General features: G+C 33.2%; 1 protein-coding gene across 6 annotated transcripts in view; it reads right to left on the minus strand.

Annotated features, from left to right (window-relative positions):
• SPATA17 (spermatogenesis associated 17) overlaps nt 1–23,981 on the minus strand; it is an 86,285-nt gene that overhangs the window by 37,142 nt on the left and 25,162 nt on the right. For all 6 annotated transcript variants that reach the window (XM_021390234.1, XM_021390239.1, XM_021390235.1 and 3 more), the window contains one exon: nt 12,243–12,366. In XM_021390234.1, the coding sequence (XP_021245909.1) occupies nt 12,243–12,366 (124 nt within the window). The remainder of the gene's footprint in view (nt 1–12,242; nt 12,367–23,981) is intronic.

Here is a 23,981-nt window from a genome sequence, read left to right on the forward strand (position 1 = left end):
TTTATCATTTCCACAAGCAGAGAAAAATTTAACTGATATTTTCTCCCAGAATATAACAAAGAAATTATTTAGGACCTTGCCTTGAAAACAAAACTATTTCAGAAAGGTGCAGCAAAATAAACAGAAAGCGCAAGGAGGAAAGAGTAGAAAGAGAAAAGGCACAAGCAGAAAGGAAAAGACAGGACGGTGTTGATTATGTTAGATAGTTCCCAGAAAAGATCAGTGATCATGAGTGGTATAATAAAATGTGAACAATTATGTTGCAATTTTACTTATGAATTAAAATATATCCTATTTCTTGACTTAAAGTAATTAAATCCACATCCACTATTCCAAACAAAACATGCCCTAGCAGATACAGCGTAGCAACTCCTTAGCAAATCATTACATACATGCAAAATTAAAAATCAACGAAGGTGAGAAACTGCAAGTATGAAGTCAATAGAAAATGTATCCCCATATATTTAAAATACATTTTACTGTAATTCAAATGAACTATAATAAAGGTATGTCTTAATTTCTTTTTCATATCAACTCAGAAATTCTGAAATAACATGTATCATGAATATAAATGCTTCTATTAACAGTCGTTTAATTTTGAAAAAGATACCTTTGACGCAGGTAGTCTTTGCAAGAAATTGTCACAAAAAGATCGTTAATAAAGCTCTACTTTCTCACTCTGCTCTTTTAATAATGTGTTAAATAAATCCTTCTTAAAAATGCATGTAAGGAGACAGAAAAGACTTCAGCAAAATAGGGACTAAACATGGAAATCCTTTTTTTCTCCACTGTAATTTGTAAAAAATACTAAGCAAGCTGAGAGAAGAGGTAAGAGATCTCTAAAAGCCATAAAAGTAAAAGCATGAAGGAGAGCAGTGAATGAAATATTTGCTAGAGAAGGGATTGCTGAATCAACACTGACCAGTGCACTTCATCATAATTATCAGGACATACCACTGCCAGGGGATTTATAAAAATCCCACTCAGCAAATAATTGCCCTGCTGTTAGGAGATAGTCGGAGTGTTAACACACTGTCACAGTCCAGCGTTTAGTAAGATATTCAACATTCAATTACTCTTGCTGAGAACTAAAAGGAAACATGATCGTTTCTCAGCTACTGCAGTTATGCTTCCACGTGAATTCCAGGGAACAATCTTGTTAATCCCCAGATATAGTTTCTCTAGGAGGTAAAAGAAATACCTTCAAACATTAATGATTCACAAGAAAAAACCTTGTTTAAATGATGCTGCAGCCACATCTGTAAGAAAAGAAATTTAAAACTTCTAAATACCTAGCTTATTACAGCCTGTCAAAATATTCCATGCATTATGAAAATAAAAGGATATCTCTAATGTGACATTTATTGGGTAAATATTCATTTATTAAAATTCTATAAATAACAATCCAGCAACAAGTACAATGAAATGATGTCCACTAAATCAAATTTGAAACTTCAAAATATTTAAGACACATTACAGTGGCTTAACAGGAATAATCTGTTACTTTGAAACTAATATGAATATATTTTATATGAATATTCATATTAATAAATATAGTGTGGATTTTATTGATATATTCGAAAAATGTCACTGTCTGGTTCACTGTTCTAATTCAAAATAAAATTTTCTTACAATGGCTGACAATAGAAAAAATGTCACCCAATTTTATAAATCACAGTTTAGTGCTCACTGAGCTAATGTTACTCTTTGGGCCTGATCCTGCAAACTTTATAAAAATATACTCTTAGGAATTGCTACTAAAAAGAATTGGAGGACCTTGCTTGTTACTGTAGTTAAGGTATTTTAACTTTGAGATAGCACTTTTATTCAAAGACAGAAGAATTCATAAATGAGTGATGAGTAGCATATATTCTTTCAAGTGGGATTAATTACCTGTCTTCTGCTCAATACAAATACTGTTTAAACAGAATAATAGAAGCATTAATTATTGTTATTCTGCCTTCAGATTTTAAAGCTTGGTTCAGTCCTTTTCATCTGTGAAATGTTTGTATTATGTAAAAATAATAATGCAATCACATTTTAAATGCATGGTTAGGAGTAAACTAGGCTGGAATTTTATAGACTATACAAAGAGGTGTCAAGGAAAAATTCAAGTCTGGTACACTGCTCACAAATAATAAAATCAAGCACTAACCCTGCAGAGACACTAAGCTCAACTGCAGGAAATCAGAATATGTTTTGGGTCTCCAAGCAGTTAACAACTGCTTGGGTTTTTTTGCAAAATGACAGAAGAGGAACAAAATCTTAGCTTAATGCATGGATCAATATGGCATGATATCCAAAACATAGCAGCCTAGCAAATGCTGAGGAATCAAAAAATGTTATCTGTCTTTCACTGCTTTACTCTCTGACTGAGGCTTGCTCCATCCTATCTCATTCTTGTGCAGGATCTTCATGACTTGACCAGATCAGGAATAATGACTTGAATGAGTGAGTGATGGCATGGGAAACAATACTTGTGATAAAGATGCAAAACAGTGACAGAACATTCAAAGCTCCTTTATTGACTTCTCATTTGACTTCTAACTGATTTCAAAACAAGCAGAAAATAGGTTTTAGCTTGATTAATGACTTTATTTTAAAAATAGGAATGGGAAATTCCATTAGAGTTATCACTTGCTCTTTAAGAGCTGTTGTGAGTATGGGATCATACATGAATTCTAGGAACCTCTGAAATAAGCCTGCTTCTATAAACACCCTGTGAAAATGGGAATTAAAGAGATTAGTCTGAAGAATAATCTCTGAAGGTGGTTGCACACTCTGTCTCATTAACTGTATGTGAAAACACAGTATGTATTTCCTCACTGCCCAGGAATATTTCAAAGCTAACATTATTCGCACTCATGAGAAGTTTTCCAGAGCCCTAAAATACTTATTTAAATGCGTGATACTATTCATGTCTTTAAAATTAAAATTTCATCTACTCTCATTTTGAAAATGGAAAAGGTTAGCTTTGTTAAAAAAAAAAAAAAAAAAAAACTTGAAAATCACTGCTTTTCTCACTGGGTAAAGAAAAATCCTTGTAAGTATACCAGTTTGTAACTTTGAATTTGTAAAACTAGAGGTTACTTACGGCAACAGATCAGATGACTGGAGAACACCACCTTAACAGATAGCCATGGAAACCATGAGTAAATTTATTTTGCTTAAGAAAAAAAATGCTAGAGAATTAGCTCCTCCAAAAACACAAATACAGAATAAAATCATGGAATGTTTAACTGTTTTTCATTGTTCCCTGTGTCTGTTGCATTGCGCTTATGCATGAATGTTCTCTCACTGATATATATTCTGACAGACTTATTAAGCAATTTGTCGTAGTAAACCTATAGGATTAGATACTGACTAAAAACTCAAAAAGTGGCAGCGTGTTTAGCAAAGCACTCTTCAATGAGAGCAATGAAGAATTAAGTGAAGATTTAATGAATGTTCATAGTATCATGCATAGGAAAGAATAAAGAGGGTACCAAGCCACATTAGTTAGATTAGCATAAGTAGAAAAGAGTGATGTAATAACAAAAAAAAATTTAGTCTTAAAAGACAGTTGAAATAGAAAAACTAAAACCAAATAAAACATGCAAAATAAACACAAAAACAATATCAGGAAAGATATACAGTTCTCATGATGCCTACTGCAAGATGGACACTCTTCCCAGATTAACAGTATATATTAGATACTAAATAAAAGCATTGAATATTGAATACACTGTGTAAGTTAATGAAATAACTTTACTATTATACTATTCACTTGCCTAAGAGCTGAAAAACAAAAGAATTGGTGTGTACATCACTCATCTTGAAGTCTCATTAAAGCAAGGATACCATCAGTGCTACTTCTTAATCAACAAGAAGGTTTGCTGTTGAGAAATGTACAGCATTTTATCTTCATGACTTCTCCCATGCTATCCCTGACCTTCCCTCTTCTTATGCACTCATCTCTAATTTAGCATGTACTTCTGATATTACAGTTTCAAAAATTACCTCAGTAAGACCACACATCACATCAAACTTGTATAAACACCAGCTGGGTTACTACATATCAGGCAAATTTATCCCAATAACTATTTCAGAAACATCAATGGAGCTCCACTCTATGAAAGTGAGTGTGAATGTGGCTCCATGTGTGAGGATTTAGTTCATATTTGTACTACATTGTAATTTCTCTGTAAGATAGATTCTTTCTTAAAAGCGTGTAGCACATCATACACAAAGCCAACATTCAATATGTAACTCCATGAGTTTTCTGACCCTGCAGCAATCCAGCCCTTTTGCCATCTCAACTGAGAATAAAACACAAAATATGGTCATGTTTTTTCTAAGATCTCAGCATGTACACTTCTGATAGATCACACAGCTTGTCCTTTAAACTCTGCCATTAATCCTATCCACAGGAGTAGAGGAAGAATTTTGTTGTCTAGAAAAAAACATAGAAACAGATTATGCAATTCAGATTCTGAAAAAGATATGTCTATATGGACAAATCTTTAAACAACTGACTTGCAGGACTTGACATAGGATCAATCCCCCAAAACCTCCATTTTTACATCTTTTTGTAAGTTCCCTCTAGCAGCAGATGATCTGTTACTGTAAGATCTTTCTCATTCCTTCGGACAGAAAATAACAGACAAATTTTCTTGTTGGCATTGAAGTAGAAGATATCAAACTAAAATGATTTTACAAGGAGCAGCCTCTAGAAAAATAGTGTGCAATACTGTTGCACAACATGGTTAAAATGAATTATTTTTCCCAATTTTAGTTTCACCCATTCACTCTAAAGAATAGAATGAAAATGTCTCATTTCTAGGGAGCGTGAGAAACGGAGAAATCCTTTTGGAAACATGTTCACTTGAAAAAGACATACTTCCCCTCTCCAGTAAAGATGATCGCCACTTTTTTTAGAGAAAAGGAAAGGCTGATTGAAAAGGATATTAGCAAAGATGGAAAATATGCAGAAGTCAGGTTGTAAACTGTCACTAAATGGCTTTGGTAGAGTGCATATAGGGTAAATTCTGGAGATACACTTTAGCTTCCAGCACTTATCTTCTTTCTACATCACCATGATACTGTGTTAAGTAGCAGAACTATGGTCCCGAGTGCTCTCAGGATGTGTAATCTGAAAGAGCAAGACCTGTGCTCAAATTCTAAGTGAAGTAAACATTTTTGATTGTCTGCAGAAATAACTCAAACTTCATTTTTGGAGTTCGGAATCAGAATTAACCCTTAAGATGAAAATACATCTTTGTTCAGGAACAATGCCTTCCAGAACCACAAACAGCTCAATTACTGACCGCTTCTAGTTTACCCTACTTTGTCCTTCTTTTTGACAGAAACATTAAACAGCATTAACTGAGATACCTTACAAGCGAATTGAGATTGTAGGTGAGTATAGTTTCCCTTGAATTATTTTCCTTTGCTGAGTATCTGAGAATATAGAGAAACATCTGGCTTCCAACACTGAAGTGAATATGTGAAGAAGGCTTTCTGATTAAACATACTTGTCACAAATACTGTAAGAAGAGTTTAATGTAAATTGAGAATCCTTTGGAAATAATATAATAACAGAACACTGCAGCATAAAGTGCTTTATAGAGTAATGCTATTAAAATGTACCTGCAAGTCTGTCTGAGAGCTAGGAAAACTCACTTTTTCTTCTTTAATTTAAATAGTATTTTTTTATGGTACAAGCTTTGGAAAGTAGAAAGAAGCATATGATTTCTTGGCAGAGAAGTGATGAGAGGATAGTAATCATCTATGAACAGGTGGAGATGTTCAGTGATCAGGGCACCTACGTTAAAAAAATAAATAAACTTTTTAGTTCATCTTCAGGATGTATCAGTACTTATAATTAATGGTAATTTCATTCTCTGAATCTTTTAGAGACGGGATAATAAAATTACTGCAGTAAAGAGGAAAGAAATAAAATGCAAAAGGTAAGAGCTAATTCATGCTTCATGCTAGCTCAGTCCTTGGCCTTTCCTGAACAGACACTGCCAATAGTAACAAATTATGTATAATAATTATATGATGTGGACTGTTTGCCCAGGACTAAGCTAAAATGACCAGACTTGCAGCCTGGTATCTTAAACTGTGCATCTGAAGATCAAAGGGCAGAGCTCTATTCACTGAATCCTTATCTTTATAAGAATAAAACTGCCAGGTGTCCAGAGACAGTGTCACATGGTTTCATTTCAAATAACGTTTATCCTGTTATTGGTAGTTAATAAATGAAATTTATAGATTTTTTAACTTTTTAACAATAACAGTATATGCTGTGAAACTGGCATGCTGCAAAACAATATTGCAAGGAGAATGAGTCAACTTGGTCTTCAAAGAACGTACAGTTCAAGGGCTAGTTAATATTGTGGGCTTGCACTCTTTCTGTTCAAGCTATTCCTCCTTCTCAGTATTTAAGAGAGGCAGGAACTGGAGGAATACTGAGGCAAAACCTGAACACTTTAATAATCCAAAAATTGAAAGCTCTAATAACTAGAAGTCCTTCAACTACTGATTGAAGGAAACTGGGAGAGTATTCTTGTCTTGTCATTATATTGTCCCATGCCCCATTTTTTCACTCTTCCCTAAGCACATGTTGTTGGTTACTGTCAGAGACAGTACTGTGGGCCATGAGAGCCTTCAGTTTGACTCAGTCAGGTCCTCAGATTGATCAGGGCTCAAGAGAAAGAAGATCTTAGACTAGAAGTTTTTAGACTAGCTATTAGGAAGAAATTCTTTACTGTGAGGGTGGTGAGACACTGGAACATGTTGCTCAGAGAGGCAATCTGGTCTAATGGGAGGTGTCCCTGCCTATAGCAGGAGGTTGATCTTAAAGGTCCCTTCCAACCCAAACCATTCTATGATTCTATGATTTTGATGATTATAAATCAAGAGTCTGAGTAGGCATACATACCGAACTGCACAATTCTTTTTTTTTCAAGGTCTCAGGAGTAAACACATTCAGATAGAAGATCCCACTGAAAAGAGGACCAATATTAACTCATCTAATCTCAGCAGGATTTATCAAAGAACATGAAGTTCAGTTTTGGAAGCCAGGCTGGGATTGAGTCCACAAGCCAGGGTAATGAGAAGATGAACTGATGCATGTTTAACACCACATTGTCAATAATATCAAAACAAGTTTTACAATTATGCTAAGCCCCAAGCTTTTGTAGACACTACATGACAAAGAAGTTTTGCTTTCTGGACTAGATTCAGATCACTTTTTCTTAAAAAATTTAAGGGTAGTATAAGAAAATTTTGAAAATGTTAACTGAATAAATTCATCTGTTTAAAAGGAGAGGAAGGTTGGAGAGAAGAGAATTAAATTCTCTTTTACTTCATCCAGTACAGTTGCCCCTATGGGAAAAAACTAAAGAGTAAAGGGGTAGCTGCAGTAGTTCTAGCAGCAGCTGACGCACTCACTCAGGATCAAACTCACTTCAACACTGTTGCTCGCTCCACCAAGAGATACTTAAACAATCCACCTCAGTATTCCAGCTTGACACTGCTTATTTGGATTTAGTCTATCATACACTTTAATCATCATTGTAAGGCAAGGACCAAAATTTGAAACATTTGTTGGAAGGTTGGAAATACCAATGATAGGAATCACTCAACCACGCTTCAACAAATGTGGACTCTTCATATTCACTTTTACAAAGTGCCTTCAGTGTATTCAGTAATTCTAATCCATCTTTCATTGACTTTACATTTTGTCAGTCCTTTGCAAAGGACAGCCCTTCCTACAACTGTCCACCTTGCTAGTATGACAAAGAGGAGAAGTAAGAACCTATTCAATTACAGGCAGTTTAGTGAATACATTGACAGGAATTACAGGGATAGAGATGGATGATATATATAGATAAACATATTTATAATAAATATTAACATTAAAGATCTTTTTCATTTATTACTGAAAAACAGATTATGACCACTGTAATGGAAACATTACACTGTGATTACGGACCAATAAAATCTTAATTATTTCAAGTTCTACATCTCAACAAGAACTTGTAATTCATTCATAACACAACTGAAAAAATAAAGAAAAAAAATAGAAATAGATCTACATTGTTATTTCTACTCTGTTACCAGTAATAAATGACAAGAAATACTCTGAACAAAGGCAAAGTCTTGTTAAAAATGTACTTCAATTTTTTTTGTGTTCATCATAAAGTCAGAGTTTATCCCATTGTTAAGGTAAAAACAAAAAAGGATAATGTACCTACATACATAAAAAATGAAATTTGAAATAGAGGATGTTATTTTTAAAATGAAATTTTATTTGGAAGCCTTGTAGTTGCTACCTCACAGATTTATTTCTTGCTGTATTTTTACACTAGAATCTCTTGCAAAAAGCAACCAGTAGGTGGAGCAGACAACATAATTTATCATCTGCTAACTTGACTGTTTTTTTCATAATTATAGGAATCATGTAGGAGAAATTTTCTTCAAAGGAAGCTCATATGTGTCAGATATTACTTGACTAGTTAATGAAACTATTGGCATATGTTAAAAGCTCAGTGTTTCATAACCATGAAGATTTAGAGCTCATACTCAATTTTCCAGACATTACTTGGCAACTAACTTAGCTTAAATCAAATAAAATTTGCTTTCTTTTTTTCAAGCCAACTCTTACACTCGTAAAGAGCATTATATTTGTATTGCATAGATATTGCTGGTACTAGAGACAAAAAAAAGAAGAAAAAAAAGTTGTTGTATTTTAGAAAAGCCAAAAAACATTTTTGTGTTTTGAAGTTGGCAGGACATATTGAAAAAAATATTTTCATAGAAAGACAGTCAGTAATTCTATGGCAGTAAATCAACATTATTACTGTTATTAGTTATTGATTATGCAAATAACCAAACTTGTTCAACTTTCTTCTCTTTAAACTTCTTTGCTAAAATAATTCTTTAATCCAAATGAACAGCTTATGTCTGTTAAAATGTTTGTGTAAATGCAATGTATTTGTGCAAGTAGCAACAGGAAATAGTCATATTTTGTTATATTTCCATGTCAAAACACGCTCCGTTAATTGTTTGCAAAACACACAGGAAAATTGTAAAACATAGTATAATAGTATACAGTTTTTATAATCCAACTATTTCCCTGAATGTCACTGTTTCATGTTAATGGAAATCAGTACGACAAAGAAAAAATTAAAAAAAATTGATGTAATGCAGATAAAACAATTTAAATGAAGGCATGCCATTCCAATGTTTTTAGGTAGATCAAACTTCCTGTGGCTGAGATTAAAGCATTCACACACTTATTCTGCTCATATTTTGAGCTTACTAGAAGCTGTGTAATTGTATTAATTCTACCGCTAATATACCATGGCTCTCAACAAGGCTAATTGGTTTGGGTTCAGCCCCATGTTATAGCACTAGATTGGCTTGGAAAGTAATCAAAGCAAGCTCAAATTTGTCTATATAAGGCTATGTGTATATACCTGCTTCCAACAACAATAAATAATGCATACTATTTCAGAGTTTGACCTCAATTTCTTTCTCTCTTTTTTTTTTTCTTTATAAAGGTAACAGTTCATGAAAGAAATAAACGCTTGAATAGGAAGTTAATACAAGAAAAAATAGTTGACTTTACCATTAGCCATGCTACTATAAACATATACTAGACAACCCTGTACATTTCTAAGATTTACTTTTTGAAATGTAAAATAATGCTAGCAATTAGGAATTGGCACAGCCTTATATACATGTATATATTTTTAATCAGTGGAATAAGATTATATCTGTAGAATGCAAATTCTGAATTCAATAGTGGATTAATAGACTTTAAAGCCAGAAAGGATAACTGTATTATCTGCTACACAGTGTAGTGCTACATGCTTGATTATTTCCCGGTTTAAGCTGTAACATATTTCTGAGATAGGTTTGCGGGCTACAGCTTGTAGAAGGAGGAAGTTGACATATCTTTACTGACAATTCCTTTCTGACAATAGGTAAACACACCTTTTTCCATGCTTGCAATAAAACAGAAAGATTCACAAGTATACAACATATTTGAAAGTATTACTGCAAATACATATTTTGTAATGCTGTCCATATAACTTGAGTATCTGCAGACTTGATCCCTGATGTGGCTCAGTTCGACTACTATAAAAACTTTAGCAGACCAACTGCACTGACTGGGCTTCAGTTAATACATGACTTTAAAATAAATCAGTTTTATCAGCTTTCTCTTTTCCTTTGCTATGTACCCTGATTACAATTGATACCATTTCCTTTACTCACTCAGAAGTGTTGACTTTTGCTGCCTGGTTATGCTGAGACAATGAACAGATCTTGCTCAGTAATCCAGTTAACTATCCTTTGAAGACAGCAAGAAGCAGCTGTAGTCAGGTCAGAAGAGCAAGGATATTGAGAGCAAAATGCCAGGCACAAAGCATCAAAACAGTAAATTCTGAAACAAAATCATTTGCTCTGTATCTTTGGAAGATATTCAATTTTATGATTACGAGGAATTGTGAAATACACAGTTTGATGACAATAAATTGTTTATTTCACATATATGGTTGCTGTTTTTCCGGTTGTTTGTAGGTGTTCCTTTGATTTACACTCACTCATGTTTCAGTATACTATCTTAGAAAGATGGTGCTTGAAGCAAATTTCTGTGATAAAGGAAAAATTCTGTAGATTGAGTCACTGTACACACAAGTCATCTTTGCAAGCAAAATCAAGTATATTTTTATTCTGAAAGATTCTGCAAATTAAATTCTATGTAATTCTGTAAAATCAAAACCCAAATTCATCAGATCATAATTATTATTGCCACCCACTACCAGAAGTCCTCCAGGTAGATGGCTGAAATAAGGCCCCTCTTGCCATTCCTTAAGTATGTGTCACAGTTTGCTAAGACAGTATTATCAGAAGTGAACTAATTTAATAAAATCTTTTTAGACAGCAAGCCTCTTAACTGTCAACAACAATCCATTTTTTTTTCCCCAGGTAAATGTATTAATGTTTACCTATTTGTTTTACATAAGTTTCTCCAACGCAAATATAGTATAAAACAAAAGAAAAACAATGCACAGAATATTGTTAATATTCTAGTTTTAAATCTGGATTATTTTTAGTTACTAACTCCCACAGAAAAAAGTCATTCAGAATTTTTTTCTGTTGTTGTTCAATAGCATTTTTATTGTGCTATTTTTTTTGCAAATATAATTACTCTCATTTTCTTTGAAATTTGATTTTTTTTTAATAACTGATATCCAGTCAATGTATGTATATTTTAATTAATGTCTAGATTACAAATGATTCCCAAACAGAAGAAAATTTTAATTTTTCTGTCACTAAGTGTCATGGTATTTTTCTTGCTTTCCTTAGGATTAACACTTCTTCCACACAGATAGTCTATAGAGATAAATAACCAATCAGATACGTAAAGTAAGAAATGAGTAAGAATCAAGAAAAACAAGAATTTACTTCATGTCAACATATCCCCACTGTCTGTTATTCCTTATTCATATGAAGTAAAACCAATCACTAAGCACTTATGGTTTATGTGAAAGTTCACAAAAGAGCACTAACAAAAGGCAAAAGTACAAGTATTACCAATCATTTTCATTTTGTCTAAGATCTATGGCTATGCTGTCTGCAAAGCAGCATACATAAGAAAGCTTGAAGAATATATCACTTTTATCAATAAAAAACAAGTTAATCAGTAAATATTTAAAATTTATGAGGCATTTCTATGTAAAAATAATTATGCTAAATAAGCTGATTCAGGCAGTTCTAGGAAAAGCTTTGGCTGAAAAACTGCATTTACAATCTGTCTTAAAAACATAGAGAAGACAGAACCAGCTCCAGCATTAGCTCAATTTACAAAAGAGGGAAAAAATGAAATCCCTCCTCAGCTTAATAACTTGTTAGTTCTTGACAAGTGCAACAACACAACAATAAGCCAGTCAAAATGAGTTTTTAAAGCGAGGTTATGCCCTTCGTGTTGTGTTATCACAGTGGCAGATCAAACTGCTGACTTGGACTCTTTCTGCCAGCAGTGCTGATGCTGCCTCTATGAAGCTGCTGTCGTGGAATAGTCATGGTACCTGCTCTTGCCTATAGAAAAGCACTAAATTGAACTCGAAGTAGTGTCTTTGTGATATCTTTTCAACAAGTCATGTCCCATTCAGCCTGCTAGTTTATCTCTGTCAGGCTGGGGGCCCAAGTGGTTTGCATGAGCTGTCAGGGACAGGTATACCAACCTGCTCAGTGCTAAGGAGGTAATGCATCTTTCGGGCTTTGTATTTCTTTTCCTTTTCTTTCTTTTCTAAGTCTTTCTTCTTCTTTTCCTTTTCAGTCATTTCTGTATACTCTTGAAGTTCGTTCCTGTAATAAAGTAAATCTGTCAATCACATGGCAATAATAAAAGACCTGGTATTGCTTTATTTTACTTTAACCCTTTTATTACCTCATGGTGTTTTGCTATTAACTGTTAGCAGTATACTGCAACACTAGAATGGAAAATTACAGTTCATCAAATTCCACAGCAGCAGGACACTACGTGGAGATAGCTGTGAAGAAATAGTATTAAAATGATAAAAACAGTATATTAATTCATGTTGCTTAGTTATTACTTTGAAGAATATGTCCATCCTCATTATTATAGTTGGATAAACTAACATTTATAGATACTTTGTTGACTTTCAGAATAATTTGTTTGATTTTTTTTTTACAACCAGAAGTTATTTTAATTCAGTAATTTTCCTTCAGTCTCAAAATAGAAGCTGTTCACTTATGTTTTGACTAGTGCGTTGTGACACCTCTTTCTGATCTACGACAGGAGAGATGACATGAAAAAGAAGTGCAGTAAACACAGGATAAGAGTTGATATTCTCTCCTAGACCTTTGAGCCTTTTGTAAAATTGAGTACTTATGCACAGAGAACTGGATGTAAGCTTCTTATGCAGCAATGTCTTTAAGAGGAGCTTCCATAGCATTAAGTTTCTTGCACAGGTCACTTTATACTCTAGTCTGATAGTAACGGTACAGGCCACAACAAGAAAAAAAACATTACTGTCTCATGAGGCAGTGTATGAAAGAAGTTTGCAAATATAGTGTCAACAAAATGGATGTATTCAGTAGGTTACAAGACATTTTTTCATTGTAGAAGAATTTTAGAACTGTACCTAATACCAGCTGTCAAAGAATGGAGAGAACTCATGATTCCAACTGACCATTTTAGAAAAAATGGGCATTGATTCCACTGCAATGGCTTCTTTCATAGAACTAGGTTTCTCATAAATTATGCAAACAGTGGAGTGAATTAGCATTCTCTAAGAAACAAAATTCTGTGCTACTGTGCACAGTGCACATGTATGGAATTTTTGACCCAGGTAAAAAAAAGGTTGGTTTGATTAGCATTTGTTACTTCTGTTATTAAGAAATGGCTAGTTCAAATTAACTGGCATGCCAAAGACACCAAATATATTCAGTCAAGCATTTAGATTGTTTAAAAGTTAATTAGATTAGTAAATTCTAGTCTTTCTTTCTAAAAGCATTTGAATAAATGGTAAAATTAAAAACAAAGAAAAATACACTATTCATATATCTGGTTAATTCAAATATTCCAGCAAAACATATTTTAAATGTCCAAGTTAATAGTCCCACTTGTTTCAATGGATACTAAATAAGACACACTAGGACAAAATCCAAATCTTGTCACAATACACATGTGAATTAGTTTGCTACTATGAACAAGTCCGTTGGAACACCATATTACTTCTGAAAGTATATTTAAGATTGTGCATCTGATTTATCCTTAATATTTGAACTATCATAACATTTAAATAGTTCATCAATATATGTGAAAGACTGAATTATTACATAGAAATTGCAGTGCAGAATTTTTATTTATGTCATGCTATCTTTCAAGTTTTTATCTACTACAGTAAGTAAAAAATTAACTATTTACACATTTTATTTCAAATGTAACAGACAAAATAGAATGAAAAGGAAATAAATTAAAGATCGGAAAAGATGTATAGGTCTCTTTCAAACTCTGGAAATATTTTTTGTTGCAGTTTACTGTTAAAGGCTGCTAATACAATATTTCATACAAGGTTACTTATGAAGCACACTGACGTTTAAAAATCACCATGCTATGCTTTTTCAGCAGTGTAATTTTTTTCCAACATAAGATTAAATTGCAAAATAAATGAATTACTTAGAGTGGCATGGCCCCCATTTTGCCACCCTTCTCTTGAAAATTGCTTATTAATATGAAAAAAGAAGTTGGAAAATAGCCTGTTTTACTTTATGCATAGTGTTTCGGGGCCTCAAAGCCTGCAAAGCCAGACTAGCTGCACATTTTAGATTGTGTTGGCAAGCGGGTACGATGACCTTTCTGACCTGCATCTCAAGGCTATTATTAATCGCTAAGTAACCTGGTAAAGCCAAACAAATTTGTTTCCATTGAAAGGATCTCTATCTGTGTCTGAGAATTTGTGCTGTACCAAACAAACCTCATTAACTGTGTCCATTTTTGACAAAGAACTAGGAGTTGGAGAGATTGGCGACCTTTCTTTGTCCTTAAAGTACAGATTTCAGAGTCACTGCCTGTAGGTACATAAGCATTTTTACTTGGATACTCTGTTCTATGTCAATCATAAATAAATATATGGATAAATAGAAAATGCATATAGCAATAACTTTTTTTATTTTTTTGTCATTTTACTTTCAATATCGGAGCATATGATGTTTTACTTATTTCATACTATTTCTTGGTCTTTTTTCATTACAGTCATCTATTCAGCTTTAGTATCACTTTAGTATCAACATATTGCTAGAGCTATTCATGTTCTTACCTACTTATGCACTTATTTCAAAAGTGAAAATATGGAAGATTAGTTATTTAAGAATGTATGTTACAGATGTAGTAATAGCGGGATGTAAAATGTTTCCCATTGTCATTACATTGAATTTACTGATTATTTTCAGGGGATATTTAATATTCAGCTTGTGCTGAAAAAAGAAATAAAAAATAAAATAAAATTAATTGGAAATCAAATAAAAGGTAAAAAATACTTGTAGAAGTTCAACAGAAACTCATGATCTTTTTAGGTAGTACTATAATCCAAACTATCAAGATCCTTTTCAGATTATCTCATCTTCAACAACACTGTACCAGAAACCTTTTAAAAGTTTTGCTTTTTTTTAGCAGTTACAAATAATCTTCAATATACATTCGCAGCCTACATGTCTTGTTAGTTGTGCTAAAATATTTCTATCATGTGTAATACTGATGTGTACAGTTGTACATAATATACAGACAATACTGACTGGAGGATGGGAGCTCCCAGGATGATTTTCTTCTAAGGGGCAAGAGAAAATATTTCAAAGTATTTTCAAAGAATTTGAACAGGAGCAACTAAATCAAGAAATCTAGAAGTGGTAGGATATGAATATACTATTTCATATGTTAGCAGTTCAAGAACCATACATTATGCACTGTGCAGTGGGTTTCACTGTTACCATGCAGAAAAAAAGTATATAAGCATAAGTGATATTAAAGACACAAATCTAGACTTCCAAACAGAGTTAGAGTTAAATCTTTAGGGTATTTGCCTGCTCAAAGAGAATAAATCCAAACTCCATTAAAGTCAATACAAAATTCCATGAAATTAAATGATCTTTGGATTAAACCTAGCTTTCTCTTTGTTCATACATAACTCAAGTTCAATCAGCGATAATAAACAATGCTTTCTTGGGACTATCTGATATTGGGAATACTAGCTACCATGAATGATCAATAACTTTATCCTTTGCAGACTCTGGATGCAATTTTCTTCAGGATGAACCTTTCATGGTTCATTATTAAGGAGGAGAACTGAATATGGAAAAATATTTTGGTCTGCATCAAATTTGTTGGGAGAAAAAGAGTTCTGTAAATGCAAAACATGTTTTAGGTTAATTAATAATCTTGTTCTATTTTTGCAAATAATCCATCTTTTACATGGTTTATAGTTGGAATAGTACTGCTTATTAAACTAACTTGTAACTAAAAAAATTGGGATTTTTTTTAACATAACCTCATTATCTTAAAGCTTATCTAAGTTTTTAAACATCATTTACTGCATCTTCCTACAAACTTGGCTTCCCCTGAATGTCTAATCTAACAAGAGTTTCTATTGCACAGAATTTATGGAATACCATTTTAAAGGAAACGTGTAAGTTTTGACAAATATAGTGCGCTATCATCATTTGAAAATTGTTCAAGTCCAAAGAATATCAATGTTAATTAGCACAAGTTTACCATGCATTTTCTTGTTTAAAAAGTGAATATGCAGGGTAATACAAAGTGCATTCTCCTTGTAATAGGGAATACTTCAAGCAGTTGAAACAAAGCATAGCATTATCAATGTAGGTGCTCAAAGAAAACAAATAAAAATATTCACATGTAAGAAATCTATAAAGAAGCTATTGATTTGTTAATGATAAAAAATTGTTTTATATAGTTTGACAATAAAATATTTTCATATGACAAGGTAACTTATTGTTATTCTGATACTTTATTATGCAGTAGGCAGCAGTGCTGGTTCCAGCTATAAGATGCAAATTTGGTTGACAGTGCTCCTGCTGTCTGTATAAAGGTTAAAAATACACACATAATATTGTTCCTGGCACTTTTGGAAAGGTCTTGAAGTGATGATTTCAGCAATATACAGATTTTCATAATTCTGCAGAGAACTGCATCATTTTGCAAATTCACACTGACCTACATTTATTAACTTCATCAAACAATTGTATTCTGTTTGTACTTCCACTGGAATTCTGAGATTCTTTGATGAGATAACCATAACAAAACTGTAATATTGTACTTGGGAAAAAACAAGGTTTATATAGAAAGAGTAGCCCAGAATGTAGAAGTAGTTTATTGAGAGCACTACACTTTAAAGACAGAATTTTAACAGAACACAGACACTATGTTCTTTAGTTAGCTGTGTCAGACAGCTTGATCATCCTCAGCCTAGTTCAGAATACTTGAATGAATCTGTTCAGATTTACTGAGCAGAACAGAAAGTAACCCCCTGCTCCTCTCTGCTATGACATGTACTAACATGTTATGTGACATGTTTGCAACTGTGCAGTCTTGCCCAGTGAAATCTGGGATAAACCCATTCTTAAAAGTACATTATTTGTTATGAAATATGTACCAGATTGTTTTATTCACACAGTTGAAATTTAAACCACTCATTGGCAATGCAATGATAAACATTGTTCTTTCTGTTGGGAAATACTGGGATAATTTCAGAGTGTATTTGCTCAAAGTATAACAAAACTTAAAGTGATAAAGGTCCAGAAAGTGCTTCTGTAGTTCATCATTACTTTGCAAGGTAGATTTTAGCTAGTATAAAATTAAAACATTTATAGCAGATTGGTTGCAGATATATGCATTAGTTTTCACATGGACTGTGGCATTTTTTTTTAAATAGAAAGGCAGATGTTTGCTTCTTTGTAATGATGAAATCCCATTATTTTCAGTAAGAGAAAACTTAAAAAGTCTTCAGAGTAATTCTGGCATACAATCATTTTGTTGAAAAAAAGAATCAAGTCAGCTCTGTTTTTACATAACATCCAATGCTGAGACACATGAATCTTGCAAATATAAAATATATATTCCATTCAGTATTTTAAAGCTGTGATTTGCCACAACATAAAGATCTATGCTACTTATGAAAGTTTTCAACGATTTAAATGTTTGAAATAAAAGTAAACAAAAAGCTTAGATAATAGTTATAACAGCTCTCAAACATCGGGAAACCAATGGATTATGCAAGAGATTCAGACAAGAAGTAATAGTTAAGTATTTCAAGGTATTATATTCATACAGCACTGAAGAGTTCTCTATGAAGACTGGGCACTTATATTACTGTAATGTATGTGCTGCCTTTATATACTACCACCTTGTGCATTTGTTCATGTGACCTTTTATGCTCAAAAACATAGTATTCAGCAATATAACCTATGTTCATACATGCATTCTGAATGTTCTTGAGCCCATTTTGTAAACATTAAAGATGATATAGAAGGAATTGTCATTCTGCTCATTTTTGTTTAGGGAGGTTCAAGAAACAGCAGAAATTTACATTAATAGTATTTCTGGAGATCTAGTGACAGTACACAAACAGCTGAAGGTTATTGAAGAGTGCTTAATGGAGATGTAAAGAAAAAGTTAGATCTCTATTGCATCAGTGGGTATTTTCTCACAAGTTATTATCCTTGTAAAGGAAATTACTGACCCCATACATTTTACAAAAAATGTGGGCTAGTGACAACCAAATTATGATACTAATAGTCAACTATCTGGGGAGCCTTTACACTGAAACACTTATTTTCCAGCTTACCTGCAATTACTTCAAAGAGGTGGGAGCAGGTTGCATTTAAGCTTGTTATATGCAAACAAAGTAATAAAGCTCTAAAGGAACCCAAAGTTTGCAGTTTAGCATACATTTTACTTGTCTAAAATGTAATTCAGGAAGAAAATATCATCAAATAAGCTATCTGGTTAAAATAAAAATATGATATGCCCTATGAAAGAAGACTTGAAATACGAGGTATCCAGTCAGCCAAATAAAGAATGTTTCCTTTGTAGAGACTTTAAGTCCAACACAAGCAGCTGAACTTATGCAGGTTGACATGATCATCTGATCTGGATATAAAAATTATTTCCGTTGTGTAAATGGTATAACTAAACTTATTTATACCAATACTGTATGCACAACCACACATACAATAGATTTTTAAAGATCAGAAAGTATATCTAGAACCACAGTAAATACGAGGCAGCAGGAGGAACTGAGAGGCAGCTTACACCTCTGGACGGTCAGTACACATGTGCATCCTGACAGAATCTCTTGATTAAAATGTTTGATCTCAAGTTGCAGTGCAACAGATGTTCCATGGGGCAGACAGTTATTAGGGGTATGAGGTCTAATAAACACCTATCACAAAACTAATTATATCAATCTGTTTAACTACTTAACAATGACATGTCTCTTCAAAATTTGGAGGACTGTTACTGGTTTGTCATTGCAGTGCAGTGAACAGGAAACTAATAAAAACAAAAGCAAAAGCAAAAAACATCCTATGGATTCTGATATTATTAATTTTAAAGAAAAAAGTTCACCTTAAAAATTAAAAAAATTCACACCTTAAAATCCCATTATCATTTGTGCACAGTAGAACACATTCTGCCCACCTTTCTTTAATCACACAGAATACATTGCCAATGGAATGAGGCGACATACCAGTTCAACTGTCAAGGTCCACAGTGTGATCAATATGCTATGCAGGAAATGTGATGAACATAGCAGTGAAGGGCATACAGTGAATGAACACCTTGTGTAGATCAGGAAATCAGGATACAGCATGTATCAGCTGATAGGAAAGAACAGACTGATGTACCCTTCTTATCCTTCCAATTTCCACTGCTGCACAGTTACTCAACAGAGTGCAATGGCTTTTGAAGTTACTGGTAACATAGCCACTTTATAAATAAAAAAGGGAATACTTTCCTTAATTCATTATATGGAATGTTCTAATTAAGGTTTCAACTCATATAGGATTTTTCCTTACCTATTTAAAACCTACCAAATTATTTAACTTTCTGGAAATATGTAAAATTAACATACTAGTCTAAATATTATTCTTTGTGTACACAAATCCTTAGGCTGATTCTAATTCCTACTCATTAGCAGCATGAAATGCAGCATAGTTGAAAAACATTTTTGTAAGAGGCATGGTTTAAACACTGAAGTTTTGTTAGCTTAACTATTTTGATTTAAAGTTTTAAACCCACCCATTATGGATGCAGCATAAAAATATCTACAGTACTGAAGCTTCTGTTGGTTGAGGAACTGTATCCAAGTATACTGTTTCAATTTTATTTCTGCTCAGGTTTATACTAATATAGCTAACCATAACAGACAGAAGCAAGCTATGGGCAGGCAGTCATTTTTCAAAAGGGTTCTTGTCATGAAAAATCAGCTTGATTAGTCTAAATAGTGAAATTAGTAATTAGGGGTAACAAAGCTGATTTGGCCCTGAATGGATTACGGAGCCCCGACACACAAATTATTCTAATGGCAGTTCAGCGGCAGTGGTCACTTCTAGCACAGTGTCAGGGCTAAGCTGCTAAGAAGGCTGTCAAGTTCTTAATTTTTTCAGCAACATATGAATGAAAATCATATAATAGCCAGCTACCACTGAAAGTTCTCAGTGACCATAATGTGAAAGTATCTGTTATTTTTTGGCACTGCAATTCCCAAAAGACTGTGTATGCTACCATCTCCACAGTAGTAATTACAGGAAAGCACGCTGCTATGCTACGCAGTTGCAGCTAAGTTGTTCCTTGTACAAGAACGCACTCATTTAATCTGTTACCTTTCTGCTGCAGTGCAGGACAACATAGACATGCATATATTCCTTTTACCTTAATATATGGTACTTAGCAACATCTACAATGTTCAACACTAGGTGATTTAAAAACACATAACTTCTAAAGGTCATCAGCTAAGTTGATTTTCCTTCTCAAGGCTTTAAGCAACGATTTGACTGCAAAGCCTACTGACTGACTCACATTTTTTACTTACTTTGATATTTAAAAGTCTGCAAATGTTTGGTATACACTGTTCACATTAAATAGGTCTTACAATGGCAAGGCTGAGAGAGCTTTTATATGTTGATCTATTATATAGAGCACAGCAGTAATGCCAAATCTCACAACACTCTAATGATTTTCACTGTACCTGATGGCTTTCTCAAATTTCCAAAGAAATTTGTGTATAGAGTTTGTGTTACCACTTCAGCACCTGTGATGTCATTTCTTATGAAGCATAAAACATTATGAAAGATACCACAGAGAACTATATTTTTAATATAACAAATGCAATCATTTTGGGAGAGATCTGACATTTTGAAGTACTGCACTACTACTCATATGTAGCACAATTCAAAGCAGTGGCTAATTAGCAGTTTGAAATTATCAGCTAGATCACAATTATTCAGAAGTGCTAGAATGTCATATCTGTTATTACCTTGAAAATGTTATGTAATCAAGATCTCAAAAGATCAGTCATTTTTTAGGTGATAAGACACTCAGTATTAAAGCCTATTATCTGAAATTTTGTTTCTCCTATACAAAACAGTACAGTCAATTAGAGATTTAGGCATCCAATTATTCATGCCTAAGGAGTACATCTGATGTTTAGAGTTTATTGTCTATACCTAAGCACATAATTTTTTACTCAGAGTACTAGCTCCCTAAATGGTGGTGAGGCCTCCAGCCACTAAGTATAAACAGACTAATCAGTACTGGATCACTTTGGGTGTCATGCACCTGAAAGATCAGATTAGTCCGTTAGATGAAGCTGCAATTTTCTCAATCGTTAGTAAATTGGACAATTAAAGAATAGCCTAATTGGAGAAAAAAGGGTGAAAATGTTGCTTTTGTTAAACACTCTCATGCTGCTTTGTTTTGAAGACAGCAGGAACCATGAAGTTCAAGGTAAAAGAACTGGGATTTAGCTTCACTGTCAAGGATAAACAGCTTAATGGATTCATGTAATTATCCCTACAAGGTGATGAGTATGAAGAATTTGAAAGGAGGATAACAATAAGGAAATGGTTTGCACGGCTTAAAAAAAATCATGCTCACAGTATGAGGAACTACACTATGGCTCATAGGGGTATTACGAGTAGGATTCACAGAGTTGAAGCTTTTCTATGACCCTGTGACGAAAAGGTATATAAATTAATACACAAAGGTGACAATCCATCAGAATAAAAATGTTGCTTATTTTTATTTCTTTATCAAACAGAAAACAAAAAAAGTGACTATATTAATGTATGGATTTTGGATATTAAAGGAGTTTTCAGTCTATCAGAGGAAGATATAAAAAGAAGCAATAGCTCAAAGAAGAAATTAAAGCAATTCAGTGGAGAAATATGGAAGGTAATATAATTAACTTCTGCGGTAGCGTACAAATGGTATTTTCTATCTTTTGGAGATATCAAATCAAACTAGACTGTGTTTAACCAAAGGTTACTGGACTAAAATAAATACTGTTATAAATTTGTTGTTGATGGATACGAAGTTGACGGATCTGAAGTTAGACTAGACCATCTGATTCAGAACAGAAGAGTATTCTGAGCATCACTAGAAGAAAAAAATCAAACTTGACCATCAGTGGAGAAAACAAGCCAAACTTTTTTGTTTTTAGGAGAAAAAAAGAAAGACACAGTAATGCCTTTTGATTTTCTTTTGCTTCTTTAAGTAACAGAAAAAAAAGCCAAATTCCAAGAGATTCTGCAACAGATCTATGTGTCAATCAAGTACTCAACTACTGTACTGGTAGATGAAAATACACATGAGATGGACTATTTGAATAATGTAGAGCAAGATTAGTTACTTAGCCATTAGTATACAAATTGCTTTACTAAACAAAATATCTAATTTTCTAAGGTAAAAAATTCACACATTTAAATTTTATGCTTCATTATTAACCTGAAAGTTGCACACCAAAATAATCACCTTTTTTTAGTGACAAATGTACTGCCTTAAATAAGTTGAATAACTGGCATATAAAATGTCATTTTTCTAATGTTATAAACAGATGGCATTTCTTGTTCTCCAAAATGCACATGAAAAAATACTGATGCACTTTCTCAAGAGTCCTTAGTCTGCAAATGGTAAAGCTCTTCCCTGATAACTGAGTACTGCCTGTATATAGATGGCCTGTCATGTCTCTACAATTAGATAAAACCAGAACTGCTATAATTTAATCAGTTACAAACTGAAAATTGTATTTTGAAAATCAAGTTTATTAATTTGTAATCTTTAGGTAATCATATTTATGCTCCTAATTTACACAATATTTATAGTATTCTACATGTCCTTGAAATAGGGAACAGGGACACTAGACTATGAAAAAGTGGCCTAGCTGCTGGAGTTCATAAATTTTGTTCAGCTTTGGATGAGTTCAAAGAATTGCCATGTAAGAAAAGCCTTACAGAGGGAATTTATCTGATTATGGCAGTAATAATTACCCAGCTGTTTATTGCAGATAGAGAAATAATTCATGTAGGCAATAGGCCGTGGTGGCAATGACACTCCGCATTTAGTAAATATGCAAACTGTTCACTTCTAATTAACCAAGCTAGAGGATGCCCTTATTAAATGTATAAACTAAAAGTGCCTTCCTGACAAGTGATGAATTGTTACATTGCACAAACTCTTGCCACAGAATTACTGGAGTGAACTTGGGGCTTAACTTCATTAAGAGATCTTGTGGGATAGTTAAATGAGGATGGACAGCATAACAAGACCTACCTGACAGTCAATGATATGTTAGAGCTTAATGAAACTGTACCTCTTCCCCTTTTCTACCTATTTTACAGCAAAGATCCTGCTTCAGTCAAAATATAAAACCATGAAGACTGTCTTTGTAGGACAATATGAAATGCTAAGATTACTCAGTCTGTAGAAAGTGTTTTATAAGATCTCAGTAATTTTAACACACGTAGTTGAAAATAAATGCAGTTCAATGACTGAATGTCAGAACCTAAAGTTTCTTTCTACAAGCTCAGATTAAAAATTTTGCTTTGGATACAGGTGAAATAAAGCTTAATATTTAACCTGTTAATGCAAACGGTGAGCTTACTGTTATACAAAAACACATGAGAAAATACAGCCTTCATATTTCCAACTGATTACCTGCATTACCTAGGTTATTCAAAGTTTATCTGAAAAACTTGTTCTGTATTACACAAAACTGGCTAAAATAGGATGAGACTGCCTTCATCACTTGCTCAAGAGAGACATATATAGAATAAGACACACCTGACGTGTGTCTAGCTGAATCTGCACTGGAAATTTAGCTATTTAGCTTTCTGTGTAATCATAGTGGTTCCTAACTTATTCTCAGTGCAATCAGAAATTGTTA

Source organism: Numida meleagris, chromosome 3 (assembly GCF_002078875.1).
Source record: "Numida meleagris isolate 19003 breed g44 Domestic line chromosome 3, NumMel1.0, whole genome shotgun sequence".
NCBI lineage: Eukaryota > Metazoa > Chordata > Aves > Galliformes > Numididae > Numida > Numida meleagris.